At 35.8% G+C, this 15,086-nt stretch overlaps 3 protein-coding genes across 5 annotated transcripts in view; 1 reads left to right on the forward strand and 2 right to left on the reverse strand.

Annotated features, from left to right (window-relative positions):
- Positions 1–2,001: 2,001 nt before the first annotated feature.
- Positions 2,002–6,156, reverse strand: LOC111398444 (subtilisin-like protease SBT2.5). Of its 2 annotated transcripts, none has more exons than XM_023025343.1 (9): positions 5,538–6,156; positions 5,300–5,450; positions 4,832–5,238; positions 4,650–4,745; positions 4,432–4,501; positions 4,055–4,337; positions 3,648–3,976; positions 3,298–3,565; positions 2,002–2,884 (listed from the first exon to the last, which is right to left on the reverse strand). In XM_023025343.1, the coding sequence occupies exons 1-9, from the start codon at positions 5,774–5,776 to the stop codon at positions 2,196–2,198; spliced, it is 2,532 nt and encodes an 843-aa protein (XP_022881111.1). In that variant the 5' UTR covers positions 5,777–6,156; the 3' UTR covers positions 2,002–2,195. The 2 variants fall into 2 exon arrangements, with proteins under 2 accessions (XP_022881111.1, XP_022881110.1); XM_023025342.1 differs by having other exon boundaries at positions 4,832–5,241.
- Positions 6,157–6,253: 97 nt separating this feature from the next.
- LOC111398445 lies at positions 6,254–10,585 on the reverse strand. Of its 2 annotated transcripts, XM_023025346.1 has the most exons (6): positions 10,406–10,585; positions 10,029–10,210; positions 9,612–9,710; positions 9,263–9,307; positions 7,632–7,769; positions 6,254–6,833 (listed from the first exon to the last, which is right to left on the reverse strand). In XM_023025346.1, the coding sequence occupies exons 1-6, from the start codon at positions 10,419–10,421 to the stop codon at positions 6,477–6,479; spliced, it is 837 nt and encodes a 278-aa protein (XP_022881114.1). In that variant the 5' UTR covers positions 10,422–10,585; the 3' UTR covers positions 6,254–6,476. The 2 variants fall into 2 exon arrangements, with proteins under 2 accessions (XP_022881114.1, XP_022881113.1); XM_023025345.1 differs by having other exon boundaries at positions 10,029–10,585.
- A 3,591-nt stretch (positions 10,586–14,176) lies between these two features.
- LOC111399181 overlaps positions 14,177–15,086 on the forward strand; it is a 5,036-nt gene continuing 4,126 nt past the window's right edge. The window contains exon 1 of the mRNA XM_023026452.1: positions 14,177–15,086. Coding sequence (XP_022882220.1) covers positions 14,238–15,086 — 849 coding nt within the window. The 5' untranslated portion in view covers positions 14,177–14,237.

Below are 15,086 nucleotides of genomic sequence, written 5' to 3' on the forward strand. Positions count from 1 at the left end.
GTCTTGACTTTAATAGGAGTGAATATGATCCCTGTTTCTATTATAAAGGTGGTGGAGGTCGTGATTTTTATTATCTTTTGCTTTATGTTGATGATATGTTACTTGCTGGGTGTGATGTAACTGAAATAAATAATATTAAGCAAAAGTTAAAACAAGAGTTTGAAATGAAAGACTTAGGATCAGCTAAAAGAATCTTAGGAATGGAAATTAGGAGAAATAGAAGTGACAACACACTATTTCTAACTCAAGAGTCATATGTTTCCAAAATTCTATGTAAATTTGCTATGGATAATGTAAAAGAAGTTACCTCACCACTTGGCAGTCATTTTAAATTCTCTACTGAACAGTGCCCTAAAACTAAGATAGAAAGAAATGGAATAGATAAAATCCCTTATGCAAATGCTGTAGGTTTAGTGATGTACATTATGGTTTGCACAAGGACTGACCTTGCTTTTGTTATAAGTGTACTAAGTAGATATATGAGTAATCATGGTGAACAACACTGGGAAGGCATGAAATGGCTACTTAGATATCTGAAGGGAACTTCAAATTTAGGACTAATGTTTGAAAAAAGGAAAACTGGGATTAAATTAAAAGGATTTGTAAATTCTGATTTTGCTAGTAATTGTGATAATAGAAAATCAACATCTGCATATATCTTTACTTTAAATGATACTTGCATAAGCTAGAAATTACAGTTGCAAAAGATAGTAGCTCTGTCTTTTACAGAGGCTGAATATATTGTAGCAACAAATGCAGTAAAGGAAGGTATTTGATTGAAAAATATGTTGGATGAAATTGGCTTTACTGGTAATGATGCTTTAATACATTCTGATAGCCAATCTGCTATACATCTTAGTAGAAATCCTGTTTTTCATGATAGAACAAAACACATAGATGTCAAATTCCATTTTATAAGAGACATTTAGAAAAGAACATCATAAAAATTGAAAAGATTTCCACTAAGTGTAATCGAGCAGATATGGGTACCAAAATACTTCCTGTACATAAATTTAGGAATTGTTTAAATCTCCTAAATGTTATTCCTAACTGAAATCTCTTTTGCAGGTATATAGAGCACATGATATCGAAGGAGGAGTTAACCTCTAGTCCACAATGAAACCCAAAGATGTCAAGCAAGGTGAAGATTGTTAAATAAAATGCTTAACACCTTGGAGGCCCAAAGATGGAACCCAACACTTGAGCCCAGGTTTTGTAACCCGGTTTTTGCCCCCACTTGTGCAAAGTCGTGTTTCTTCCAAATGCGATTCCAGTTTGTTTTAATTGGATGGACGAAATGGTGCCAGGTGAAGTCGGTTGAACCGTTGGATGCAAATGACGTTCCACTATACTTGGCCCTAGACTTTTCACTTACCATTCATTTTTTCGAGAGGCTTCTAGGTTTTAGTTTTTCATTTTGCTCTCTGTAATTTTCTCTCGAAAAGCCTCTGGTTTTTGGGTTTAATCTCTGAATCATTAGATGTTCTTGGTGAGATCTGATTCATGTACTTGGTTTTGAGATTGTATCTGTTCTTGGTTGAACAGTGAGTGTCGATTACTTGGTGTAATATGTTTGTTCAATTTGTGAGGGAAAAATAGGGTTTGAGGGCTGATCTTTTTAGATCTGTAGTTTGTAAACCTTGTATTGATACTCTATTGCTGGTTTCTAGTGGATTAGAGCATTAACCACTTTGGTGGAAGTTCAACGTGGTGACGTAGCCCTTTTGGGTGAACACCTTCGGGCGAAAAAAAACCTTCGTGTTCTTTTATATTTCTGTATTTTCTTTAGATTATTGAGACTGTTAATACAAACAATTACAACTGTGGTGAAATGCCTCCAGGTAACTTGCAGATCCCCTCAAAGTGTCCACTATTATAAGCGACATCGTCTAATTTCATAATACATACGAGTAATTTTCCTTTTCAGATGTAGAAAAAGAAGAATTTTTTCTCAAAATTGTTTGCAAAACTAAGAGATCGTTGCTAGAAAAGACATTCAGATGATACAAAACCATCAAGTTATTCAAGAACTCATTGTGTATGCAGCTTTCTCCTAAATCTAACTTGTACAAGAACAGATAGCTTGAACAAGATTATGATACCTATTGTTGAGATAATTCATATGCCTGCAACTCAAATACATTACAGAAGACTAATAGCACAGAATTAAGAACTTGACCTTCCCAGAAACGACATCAAAACCCTAATGTGCTGCTTACATAGACGGATATAGGAACTCTAACTACATGATTGTTGTTTCCCTCTAGCATCATCTCGCCGAATGTGTAAGCATTAGTCATCTGAGTTGCAACCAAGAAAAGTGTAATGTGCCTCGAAGCATTGACGCTGATCTTAAAAGATTGAGGTGTCACAGTTATGTTCACTCCAAAAGGCTCTCTCACAAGCACTGTGTACTTCTCAACTAACTCACCTACATTAGTCACCCTTCTAGTCACTTTCCTTGATCCCACCAAATTCGAAACTGTCACGCTTGCTGTGTTCAAATCCGAACACCATTCTGTTTTCTTAGATGGGCACCCGACTCCCACTGCTCGTCTCACTGACATATCGTCAACCCCAGGAACTGTGCATAAGAATTGTACGTAGTGTTTGAAGTAAATGTCGAATATGAGTCCTGGATCAATTGCTTTAGAAGGATTGATGAAACCTGCTCCAAAGTCAAATGGAGTGGCAGGAGATAACTTGTTTTTCTGTTGGGCTAGAATTGGAGCGCCGGAAGTAGCTGTGATATTGGCCGTTGTCATCATTGCTGAAGTAATGGCTGCCGGACTCCAGTCGGGGTGTTTTTGCTTTATCAATGCAGCAATACCAGCTATGTGCGGTGTAGCCATGCTAGTTCCAGACAATAAGGCGAAACTTTGCCCTGGAAGAAGAAGATATTTAATAAAAACCAAAATTCAAAACTCCAATTTATTAAGATTATAGAAAGTGAATCAGATTACAGCTATACTATTTCATTAACAAAAAAAAAAAAAAAATTTTAAAAAAAAAAAAAAAAAAAAAAAAATGAAGGAAAGAAAGAAAGAAAGAAAAAACTCTAGAGCATTTCTCTAAACTTAAAAGCTGCTGTAATGCTAAATGTCATTTTCGATCTTTCACCTCATCGGGGCTCAGGTCTGGTACTTTGTAGTTAGCAAATAAAATCAAACTTCTTGCCAAATAATGCTCGTGATAGTTGATATGTTATGTTCTCTATACAGGACATTCGATGGATCATTTTGTATGAGATGATAACTATGTCTTGGAAATTATCTGAGTTGAAATATTTTCACCTACCTTTGATGTATTGATCTCCTTCACTATTAGGACTCCAGGCAGCCCATATCGAGGAGCCTGGAGCCATGATGGTAGGTTTGAGGACATCAGCAGTTTCTAAAAGCGCATTGTTAACATCGGGACCTCTTGATGAGTATGATGCCACGACTGGAGCCTGCCCGGTATAAGTGGCCTCCCTGCCATCTAAAATCCTTGCTGTTGCTCGAAAACTTATAGCAATTCCACTTCTGCTCCTTACCGTATTTGAATTGTAATACTCCCACAGAGCCTGTACAAAAACAAAATTTATCTTGACAACTTTGAAGAAAATAATTTACTAAAACTAGTTTTATATGTCAAGAGAGAGATACCGAAGAGGATTCCATATTGTTTAGAATGACTCCAGGGACTTGTAAGGGTACAGTGGCACCCTTAATCTTCTCAGAACCAATGTCGGGATCCATGGTTAGTATAAAACCAGCTGCCCCAATTTTACTTATGGTGTCTGCAACTGTAGCAATAGTTGCTGCCTCAGATTCAAAGTCAAAGGTATACGTGCAGATGATTAGCCTTCCACGAACTAAGGTCAGGATGAATGGATCTGAATCCTGGCAGCTCTCTACGAGACCTGCTGTAATGTTCCTTTGACAAACATCAGCAGCGGCAGCCACCGGGAAAAAAACTCCTCCAACCGTTGGAGCTTCAATATATGGCAGAATCGGTATTTTCAGATCGTATAATAGGCAATTTCTGAATTAGAACTGGTAAGTAAACTTACGTGCAAGTCCTGTTCCAATTAATCTTTGCCCATCTCCCAATATGATTGAATTATTGTATCTCCGATCAGTTATGGAGGCTGCAACGCTGGTGATCCATGGACTAAAAGAAAGTATTGAACTAGAAGAAGGCCCTCCATTTCCAGCAGCTTGAACAACCAGAACACCTGCTTTTGTAGCGAACAAAAGTTCCAGTTCCAGCACGTTTAAGAATGCAGAAGGGCCAGAAGGCACACGTGCTGGTCCTATAGAAAGACTTAATACGTCAACCCCATCTTCTACTGCCTTCACATAAACAAAAACTTCAGATAAGTTAATTCACTCTCTTCTCACTAAGAAACTACAGATCTAATTTTGTACAACAGAATAAAGTCAAGACCTGATCAACTGCAGCCACAACGTCAGACATGTAACCACCGAAAGGATAAAGAGCTTTATACACAGCAATCCTGCAATGCCAAGATAGTCTATAATGATTCATGGAGTTAGCAGTTTTCTGATTGTGATCAAACTTGAAGATCTGAAAAAATGTTTGTATAATGTATCCATAAAGAGTTCGCTAATTTAGGAAAGATAAGAAATCAATCAGTTTATTACTGTGCTCCTGGTGCCATGCCGCTTGCAAATCCATAGTTGAAGTTATTAGCTATCACAGGGATACCATGGTTTCCAGCTGCTGTCGAGGCTGTATGGCTGTTAAATTACCCCAACTTCACTGAATTAACACTCCAAAATAATACATATATTTTACGAGAATTTTCTGATTACATGATACTTGCCTTCCATGACCATCAGCATCGAAGGGAGAAGCAAAGTCACGAGTTGAATTAAATTCTCCTGCAGCGATTGCAGCTCTTGCGAAATACTGTGCTCCAACTATTTTGCAGCTGCAGGCTGATGGTGGGAATTGCTCACCAGTCGAACATTTCCCCTTAAACTTAGTTTTGGTAAATAAACAAGCAGGGCCATTTAAACCTTCATTTGTAAAGCTTGGATGGAAAGGATTGATTCCCGTGTCTATTAGGCCGATAACCACTCCTTCGCCTGCAAGCATAGATCCACCTAATGACGGCCAAACACCAGTAGTAATTCCTAACAGTTCCGGCGTATGTGTAGTAAGTTTCTGCAATTTTGTATCTTCGTGGACCAATCTAACTTTTTCCGCGGTCTCCAGCATGTCGAGCACCTGCTGAAAACCAAACGGTTAATGTTTATCTGTCTGAAACAGAAACTCGATAAAATTTTACCTTCTTGTCCTTAGAGTATATCGCAAAGCCATTCAACAAGTGAGTGTAGCTATACAGCTTGATGTATGATCCTTTCTCTAGAAGCGATTCTAGGAAAATATCGTGCTCTCTCGTCATTCTCTCCTTGTAAAATGCAATATTTTCATCATTCCTGACCAAAGCAGTGAATTAGTCAGCAATTAAAGTAAAAAAATTCTTAGTATAAAAGAAAAGAAAATCATAACGAAGTACATATGACCTTAGTGACATCATGACAACAGGGTCATCCTCCATCAAAACCACAAAGACCTTTGCTTCTAAGGAGACGAGCTTCCATGTTGAGATGAAAGAAAAAAGCAGAGTGAATACGAGCTCAGGTTTCATGGAAGAATAATAAAATTGAAAAATTAAAGGACGTGATTTCTGGGTCGAAAGAGGCCAGCTGATATAACGCCAGAAGAAGCACGTCTTTTGCATTTTCAAACCAACCCACTCCATGCATTAGGTGTCAAATGGTATCAACAATATAGAGCCAGTGTGGGTTTGTTCAAAGAAAAGACAATTACTTCTAGTTAACCATATTTGTGCTTATAAGCTCGCTTAAATTAGGCTGATCATTTCACAAGAAATAAAAATGCTATTTTACTTGTGTTACCAGAATTATGTCTCAAATTAGATCCCTTTAAACAGAACTTTGTTCTGAATCACTGAACATTAATCTATTTTTTATGCGCAAGTTTCCTGGTACTTACTGTATCCAATTCAGTAAAGCAGTTTGAAGGGGTAGCTTGGATTTTTTCCTTCGCAAAAAATATACATTTTAGCCTTTTCTATGTGTCTTGTTAAAACACGAGATAGCGAATACCTGCTTAATAAATAAAAATATTCAAAAAATATTCGACTATTTGGTATTTACAATTTATGAACTTTTAGAGTTTTTTTGAGTTAAGCACTTCTCAGGATTCATGTCAAAGATAAAGAGAAGCAATGCAACACTTCACTAAAACTCGTTCTGCTGTTATGCATATTGTTTCAGCATCTGCAAGTAAAAACAGTAAATCCAGCATTATCCTCGCTCGAGACCTTGGAAAAACTTTCAAAGTTCCAACTTGGTTACAAGGGTAAAAAGAGTGAAACCTGCACCGAAAAACCCTATGGCATCTTACAAGTAGCAGCAGCAAGAGCGCTTTGATTTCTTTTAATAAGCACCAAAATTTAGCTCATCATGACTAATCTGAAATCTTTGAAACCGGAAGGGTACTTTCTTTTCTAAAACTGACACGTTAATGCTCTTCCAAACATCCGATTTTGTGGGAAGTTGAGCAATTTTGTCTGCAATAACCATGCCTTCTGGAAGTACTGAACCAAATACGGTGTGTAGGTTTCTCCATTCTTGATGATTAGCTAGGCTTATAAAGAATTCAGGACCCGAGCCAACCCATGCTACCGAACCCTTTCTCATGGTTGGACAGTACTCGGAGGGCAATTTGTTAAATGTCATTCCTTCGACTCCAAGAGTTCCTTGGATAAGAGCAAATGGAGGGCCAAATGAAGCCTGATGTTAGAAGCAGTAATGAGTCAGAAATCTAGCAAGATTCATTTTCAGATAAAAATATAGGACGAAAGTAAAAGGGAATAAACAATGAACCAGTAGAAACAGTATGCTAACACCCGTATCCCAATATATTAGTCGATTTTTTGACCAAAAGATAATTGGCAAGAGGATGGTGAAATAGGCAACACTTGCAGAAAACAAGATTAAAGGTCATTCATAAAATTTGCACAACATTTAGCATTTACATAACATTTTCCTCCGCAACAACTATAGAATTAATGCTCCATTTACATAAAGTTTGTGGTGTTCACTAGACATTGATTATTACCTGGTTGCTTATTCAGTGAAATGAAATAATCATCTGATTTTAATAAGTAAGAAAGTGACATTATGGAAAGGGTTCAGTGTTAGGCTTTGAAAATGGTCGGCAGTGAGCATCAAGAAATAGGAAAAAGAAATAAGGTATACAAAACTTGGTAGAATAACCAAGATAAATGAACAAGCAAGCAAAATGATTCTGTAAATCAGGGATTCCTATGTGTATTAGTGCAGTCGTATGTGTATGCATGCATTTGTTGTTAGATGATAAGGCACCATATGATGCTGACAAATGAAACATCATGAGCTAGAGATATGAATCCAACCGATGTCTGTGAATGAAACATAATAGACTTTCAATTTCAGGGGTATGCTGGGATTTGCAAATAGCAGCATTAATACTAGTCGAGACCAATACATGATGTAAAAATGCAGTGATAGGAAAAAGCAGGAAACCAAGAAACAAAGTTCAAGTCTTACATCTTTTACATGGTTTCCTTTTGTATCCCAGGACTGACCCCTACTTTCTGCACGAAAGAAATGGCAGCCTGCACAGTGCCGCAATGCTAATAACTCTAATATGTATGCTACTGATTGTGGAGAACATTCAGGCAAAAGCTGCAAAAAACTTGCAACAATTTTCTCAGTGAAGTAAAGGAGAAAAGAAAAGAAAAAAAGGAAGAGAAAAGGGTACATGTGGCAGCAATTATTATGACATCCAAAGGGTGCTTGTGCCTCTTTTTCATCTCTCTCCATTCCTTTCTTCTATTTTCTTCTTCATTACATTAACCTTCTAGTCTTTTCTTCTTCTTTAACTATGTTTCCCTCTCTCCTTAGGAATTATGGAAGCAACGTCCATATAAGTTCTAGAAAGTTCTTCACATTGGGAGCAGTGTCAGTAGATTTTGGGTTATTGATTATTTACTGGGATGAGCTGAGAAGCTCTCATTCACTAAAAAGATACAATCCTGGTAGAACAAGTTAGTATAGAAAGGGGGAAAGAAATTAACATGACCTGAAATGGTTGCTCAAGAATGAACAGAATAGTGGAGAAGGATTCATGTAGCGAAACTCAAATTTATCAAAAAACAAAGTTTAGTTTGTTTTAGTCATCAGCAGGGGTGATTATTTATCCGAAAGACTTTTACAAATGTCCTAACTCCACAACCTTAGATTCTTGAAAAGTAAGTAGGGGTATATTTTTTTAAAAGCTAGGAATCATGTTTGGAAGCATCCTTATAAATCTATGTTTACAGGTAATGACTTGAAATGTGCACTTGTTAAACATTTAAGATGTTCTATACAAAAAGTAAATTTCGAAAATGCAAGTTGAAGACTTTCAAGAAATAATTCTCTTTCTCAAACAATTCAACTAATGTGCAAATGAACATGTGTTTTTATATTTTCGCCCACAACTTCAACAAAATTTCAGAAGTTTTTTGAGCATAGATCCATTAATTCCTTGAGTTGACGTAAAGCTAGGTCAAACTTTTGATACTTGTCAAAACAATTGTCAGAAGCGTTGACCTTGTTTTGTACTTCTCTTCCTGTAGAAATAGAAAATATTCTTCCTATTAAATCAATTTTATTTTATTTTTTATATGGAATGCCTAGAACTTACAATGACTAAATATAGCATTTAGAGTTGCTTCACTATTGGAACTTTACGCCATCTCAAGAATATTTCTGGAAAGATCTCTCAAAAAAAATTGTAAGGAAATGCATTTTTTCTTTTAAGAGGATAAGTTTAAAGGATAACTCCTCTCACATTTGACAGCTTGGCAAATTTTTGTATGGAACAAACTATTGGAGAATGCTGCATATCTGGAAGTGCATATTATTTGTTCTTCACATGGTTAAGCACAAATGTGACAATAAAGCCTTCTTAGAAATGATTGTAGCACTCCAGATGTCATACGTGCAAATAGATGATTTTTAAATGATTAATAAAGATTGCTATGGCAGCCATTATAACATTTCTTTCCTTTTGAGATGCTCTTGATGCATATCAACAATTATGTATAACTGTTTAGCGGCCCATATACATCTTTCTTATCTTTTGACCATAAAAGCAACACAGTTGTCCACTCACCAAGGATAGGAGTATGTACCTTGATGTGAAGAGTACCATATTCTGTCTGTAAGCCAACAATGCCCTTCAAGGAGAAAAAGGAAATGAAACAAAATTTACAATATGATATCCCAGGTTCCATATAGTTATTGAACCAAAACTTATCAAGACAATATTAGCCCGTGTCTGTCTCTCATTCTTTCAGTACTCTTTTGTCTACATACTCATTTTTCAACCACACGTTTATACAACAAAATATTCTGCATGTAAACCCAAAACTTTTCCCTACTTTTTAACCACACATTCTCCAAAAATTCATTATTTTTTTCAAAAAAAAAAAAAAAAAAAGGAAGAAGGCCACCAATCAGGGGCTTAGTAATGTTATATACCTCTCCTCGTCCAAAGATTAGGCCAGTAGTCCACATAAATTTGCTTCCTGCTTCATGACTAACAGGGGCCAAGGTATCCTTCTGTTTCTTCAGCCAACACTAGAACAACAATTTCGAAAGAATAAACATTTAAATCATATCTTACGAACAATGATACATGATAACAAACCACAATGATTAATTAGCGCTTCTACTGCTTAATTTGAGGGAATCACAAACTTATTTACTGAAATGCTAAAATGTTTAGTTTATAAACTCTGTTTATTAGTACTTTGGCAAGGTATTACATGTTATATATATTCATAGTACTTCAATTGCAACGACAGTATTGGCATGTTTATTAAGGTAGACTAGACGGCCCTAAAAGGAACACATTACGAGTTCTGATAAGGAAATAGGCAAGAAAAACTAACTGACCTCACCAAATTTCTCCCAACAAGCATGCTTATTCCCACAAAAAACCCAGGTATCACAAAGGCAAGGTCCATCAATCCCCGTACACATTGATTTACAAGCTTTACAACATTCTTCAGAAGAATTGAACTTGAAATCTGAACCCCATTTAACAGCATCACCCCACAGCTCCAAATTCTCAATCCCTGTACAACACCCACCACCATTAGTAACAACACTTTCGCCAACTTCCAACTTTCCCACATTTTCGGAGGAATTAGAATCATTTTTCGCACTAGTTGATCTGAAAATTGCTGACATGAACATGTAGACCACAGAACAAGAAACTAAACACATCAAGAGGAGGATCACACAGAACCAATGGTTTGGTTCGTACTCACTCTGCTTCCGAGCCATTACTGCTAGAGACTTCCAAGATTGAAGAAATACCCAGAATTTTTTTGGGCGTTCTTGATTTGGTTACTCTTTTTTCAATTGATATTTAGAAGTAGAGGTGGCTAAGTTTGAAATTCAGGAATTTTATTTAATTCTCGAGTACAAGTGATGGATGGCACTAGCATGCAGGGTTTGGCAAGAAATATGTGGTTGAATTAAGAAGGGCTGCGTTTTAAACATTTGGATGTAACCGAGAGTATGATTGGCAGTGGTTTTGAGAAATGATTTTTTGATCATTAGGAAAAATTTGGGATCCATCCATGAGAGATCAAATATGACGGTTAGAATAATGAAATAACGGTTAAAAAATTAATTTTTTGGGCAAAAAAATCACTCCCAAACAGGCTGTAAAATGCAATCTCTAAACCCTAGAGGTGGATAGACTAGCCCCGTTTGGCCCACAATATTTGGATTTATAGGTCCTATTTGATTTTCATTTTTTTTAGGATGAGAATGAAAAATATCGTTACGAAATCCACTCAAGAGATAAAAAGTCAAATATTATGACTTGATATGATAAATAACGATTATAATTTTCATTTTTGTGGCTAAAGAATGGAAATCAAACGAGCTGTAGTGGGAGAAATAGTGTTTTTTTTTTTAAATGAATGGTTGTAAAAGAATTAAAAGTGTTTGCTTTGCGTGTAATATTATTTTATTGAAAATTGTGTGATTAAAAATAGAAGAGAGAAAAATTTAAATTAAATTGAAGAGTTTTAATGGGAGTCAAATGAGTTTGCCAACGGGACGAAATTGAATCCGTTTATATAATGTTTAGTTAGTGATTAAGTTATAATGTATTTGATATAAGTTTTGTGTAGTACAACATACGTACATGATAAATAGACTGAATATCACGAAATATATAAATATATAAAGTATATTTATCGATTAAACATGCACTAATCTATGAAAGTATAATTCTATATGCACTATTTATGGAGTGGAGTCACCATCCTCAATCTCCCCTCCTCTATCTCTCACTTTTTTGTCTTCGGCTATTATCGTGTGGTAATGCTTAACCCATTTTTCTTTTATTGCATGATAAATCAAGAAGAGTTATCGAAAACCATGTGACAAATTTTCCCTCTTGAAGGCTAAACGGGCCATGTCTACAATTCCTAGAGCTGTCTATTAGACGGAAAATAGCTAGTCGTACTTTATGATCTCAAAGAATCCACCAATAAAGAAGGGAATTAAATGGACTTTTATCATAACAAAAAGGAAAATAACTGTAAAACTAAAATATAAAATTTTTCCGGGGTAAAAATATTTTTAGTCACCAATTTATAAGGTCACTTATTTTTATCATCTATATTCTTAATTTTAATAACTACCGTTTTTCATATCATTTTAGACCCTCTATTTTGTTCTATTAAAAACATGATGTGATATAAAAATTCATTAGCACGTTGTCTTATTATTTTTTATTATTAATTTGTTAACTCTACGAAATTATCGACATTAAGATCTACAAGTTGATAAAAATTTAAACTAAATTAAACAATTAATTTTAATTATATATTCCATGGACTCACTATTTTTATCTATTTCAATTATACGTTTCATCGACTTTTATCAAAACTCACTAAAAATTTTATTTTTAACAAAATCAATAGCGTATTTTCTAAACTCTTATAAAATTCATAAATCTGCTAACTCCTTGACAAAATATTTATGGACAGTTGTATTTTCTTCCAAAAAAATGGAATATAAATTCATTTTTAGCCATTGAATTTTCAGAAAAATTTCAATAGAATCACTAAAATTTAATTTATCTCAATTGGACTAATCAGATTTAATTTAATTTACTACAACATCACTTCTGGCTCCCTCCAAAAAGAAGAAGATAGAAATTGATTAATTGGTAGACATAGCATTGTAGATTTGCGACTTAATCGTATCAGATTAAAGTTAAAAAACATATTTTAACCTTTAGTTTAAATTTTTTTTAATGATCTCCATTCTAACATTTCCTTTATACGGTGTTCATAAAAATTACATGAAAGATTCATTACAATATAAACCAAGCAACTTTCATTTTATTTTTTATTTTTTATTTTTTGATGACGGGGAACTCGGAACCGCTATCATCAGGGTGCGCACTGGGTAAACTCTCGAGCTGATGCAATAGCCTGCAAATCACATTAGGCAGGTAAATCGCATTAGGCAAGCTCTGTGCGATAGGCTTTATCGAGAAAGTGTTGGTAGAAAAAATCAAACTCGTAATCAGATGCCTCCGTGCTCAACAACTTGTAAAATTAAGAGTCCGTTTGATTGAAAAGATGTAATTGAATTGAATAGAAAACGAATTCCAGAGAATTGAATTGCCTAGAAATTATTTTTCTGAGAATTGTAAATTATTGTGTTTGATTGGTATAATTTTTCACGTGAAAAATGTTAAAATAAAAGTATTTTTTAGTGTTTGTTTGACTTTATTTTATATGAAAAATTATCAATTAAAGGAATAGAATTTACTGGTATTGGGGATGAAATTTGTTTCCATTGCCAACAAAAAAATTGAGAAAATCATTTATCTTTTGGTATTCGTTTGATTTTGTTTTACATGAAAATTTTCAATTAAAGTGAAATATTTTTTTATAATAATTCATAGAATTTGTTTCCATTATCAAAAAAATAAAAATAAAAAACGTGAACAGTGGGTTGGAAATATTCCCGCCGTATTGGTGGGAATTGTTTTTCAAGGAAAACCAAGAAAATCATAATTTCCAAGACAAACAACGAAATCAAATTCTATGGAAAAAATGTCCTATTAAATACCAAAAAAGTTGAGAATGAAAAATTCCATGTAATTCAAGGCCAATCAAACATGGCCTAATACCTTTTTGTGCTATTTTCTTGTATTGTGTTGGTCACGTATTTGTATATTGTTTCCTACTTGGGAAATGACATTTTTCACACTTTTGCTCTTGTACTAAAGAAATTGGATGCTACTTCTAGAGAGCGACATAATTGATCTATTCCTCTATGTCACGACTCGCTCGATCTTGGCACAAGAAGATCGAGAAACTTAAAATGTTGACGACTTGGGGCTAACCGAAATATTCTAGACTCCCACAAGTGCATGAAGATTGCTAGAATATGGTGGGACATTCTAGAAACTACAAGCCCCTCACTTGGTGGATTAATCTAGATCATCCTAGTTTAGTCCATAGATATTTTAATGTAGATATTTGTATAGATAATTCTAGAGGTGTAATTTAGACCGTTGGATAGAAAAGATCCTAGCCATCCATTTGAGGAGGCTACCACTATAAATAGCTTGGTAGGATTCATTTGAAGGATCAAGAGAGTGAAGTTGTAAAGAGTATTCCTTATTCAATACAAAGCATTCTTTGTAAGTCCTTGTGTTCCTTCATTGTCCCTTTCTTAAAAGTGTTCTACTTAGTGCCTTTCTAAAACATCAACGCCAATCGGGAGGCTGACTTAGTGTAATAACCGCGGGGGCAGAAGTTGAAGACACTAAGGCCGCACGGTTCTTGAAGGAAATTAGCAAGTCCGTGATAGTTGGTATCAGAGCCAAGGTTTGCTCACTTACTATCGTTGGCATGGCGGAAAAAGATGTTGTGGGATCCGGCATTTCAGAAGTAGAACATGATGAGCGGGGTCGAGAGGTCGAACCCCAAACCACGAGTAAGAAAAGAGCGGGGTCGAGAGGTCGAACCCTAAATCACGAGTAAGAAAACTCAACAAACTCGAAGCAAGAGCCGACCACCAGCCCCTACCGGTGGATCTCTTGAGGAGGTATTTCTCAATATGGGGGAACGCATTGAAGTAGTGGAGAATTCACTCTCAACCCTTGAAGCTCACACCTTGGAACAACTTGATGATCTCAAGGAGGACCAAGGCGCTTTAAGGGAAGAATATACGAGGTTGGAGGTTAAGGTCATGGATGCTGTCAAAGCGATCCAAGACCAAGTGAACAAGCTTTGTGCGGATATGCAAAGTGGCCTAGACGCTTGTAAGAAGGCGTCAACAAGTGCGGGTACTAGCACGATTCTAGCGGCTCCAAGGATTGACTATCCAAAGCCTAGGGAGTTCGATGGAAAGCGAGATGCAAAAGAGCTAGATGATTTCCTATGGCGATTGGAAATATATTTTGAGGGCGTGAACATTTTGGATGAAGCTACTAAGGTACGTACTTCGACTATGTATCTTACGGACACCGCGGCTCTATGGTGGCGACGTAAGCACGCCGACATAGAAAAGGGTGCTTGTAGGATAGATAGTTGGGACGATTTCAAGAAAGAATTGAAACGCCAATTTTATCCTGAAAATGTAGTATATGAGGCCCGGAAAAAGCTTAGGGAGTTGAAACATAAGGGCACTATTCGCGATTATGTCAAAGAGTTTACTACCCTTGTGCTTCAAATCCCGAGCATGTCAGATGAAGATCTATTGTTTCACTTTACCGACGGATTGCAAAATTGGGCGAAGCAAGAACTTCAACGTCGGAGAGTGAAGACAGTAGACGAGGCTATTGTGGTGGCCGAATCTTTAACCGAGTTCCAAAGGAGCACGGATTCATCAAAATCTTCTAAAAGCTTTAAGAGTAACTCGGCTAAAGGCGGGGGAGAGAAGAAAGATTACCATAAGTCATCATTC

This window comes from Olea europaea, chromosome 8 (assembly GCF_002742605.1).
Source record: "Olea europaea var. sylvestris chromosome 8, O_europaea_v1, whole genome shotgun sequence".
Lineage (NCBI taxonomy): Eukaryota > Viridiplantae > Streptophyta > Magnoliopsida > Lamiales > Oleaceae > Olea > Olea europaea.

Bases quoted from the DNA above. Each gene is read 5' to 3' on its own strand.
- LOC111398444 (XM_023025342.1), bottom strand. From the start codon at position 5,776: ATGGAGTGGGTTGGTTTGAAAATGCAAAAGACGTGCTTCTTCTGGCGT. The intron at 4,746-4,831 runs GCAAGTATCATG...GTAATTTAACAG, and splicing joins GATGCTGATGGTCATGGAAG to CCATACAGCCTCGACAGCAG. The intron at 4,502-4,649 runs GTAATAAACTGA...TTGGCATTGCAG, and splicing joins GGCATGGCACCAGGAGCACA to GATTGCTGTGTATAAAGCTC.
- LOC111398445 (XM_023025345.1), bottom strand. From the start codon at position 10,421: ATGGCTCGGAAGCAGAGTGAGTACGAACCAAACCATTGGTTCTGTGTG. The intron at 9,308-9,611 runs GTATATAACATT...TTCTCCTTGAAG, and splicing joins TAATCTTTGGACGAGGAGAG to GGCATTGTTGGCTTACAGAC. The intron at 7,770-9,262 runs GTACATACTCCT...AGTTTTTTGCAG, and splicing joins ATGGTACTCTTCACATCAAG to CTTTTGCCTGAATGTTCTCC.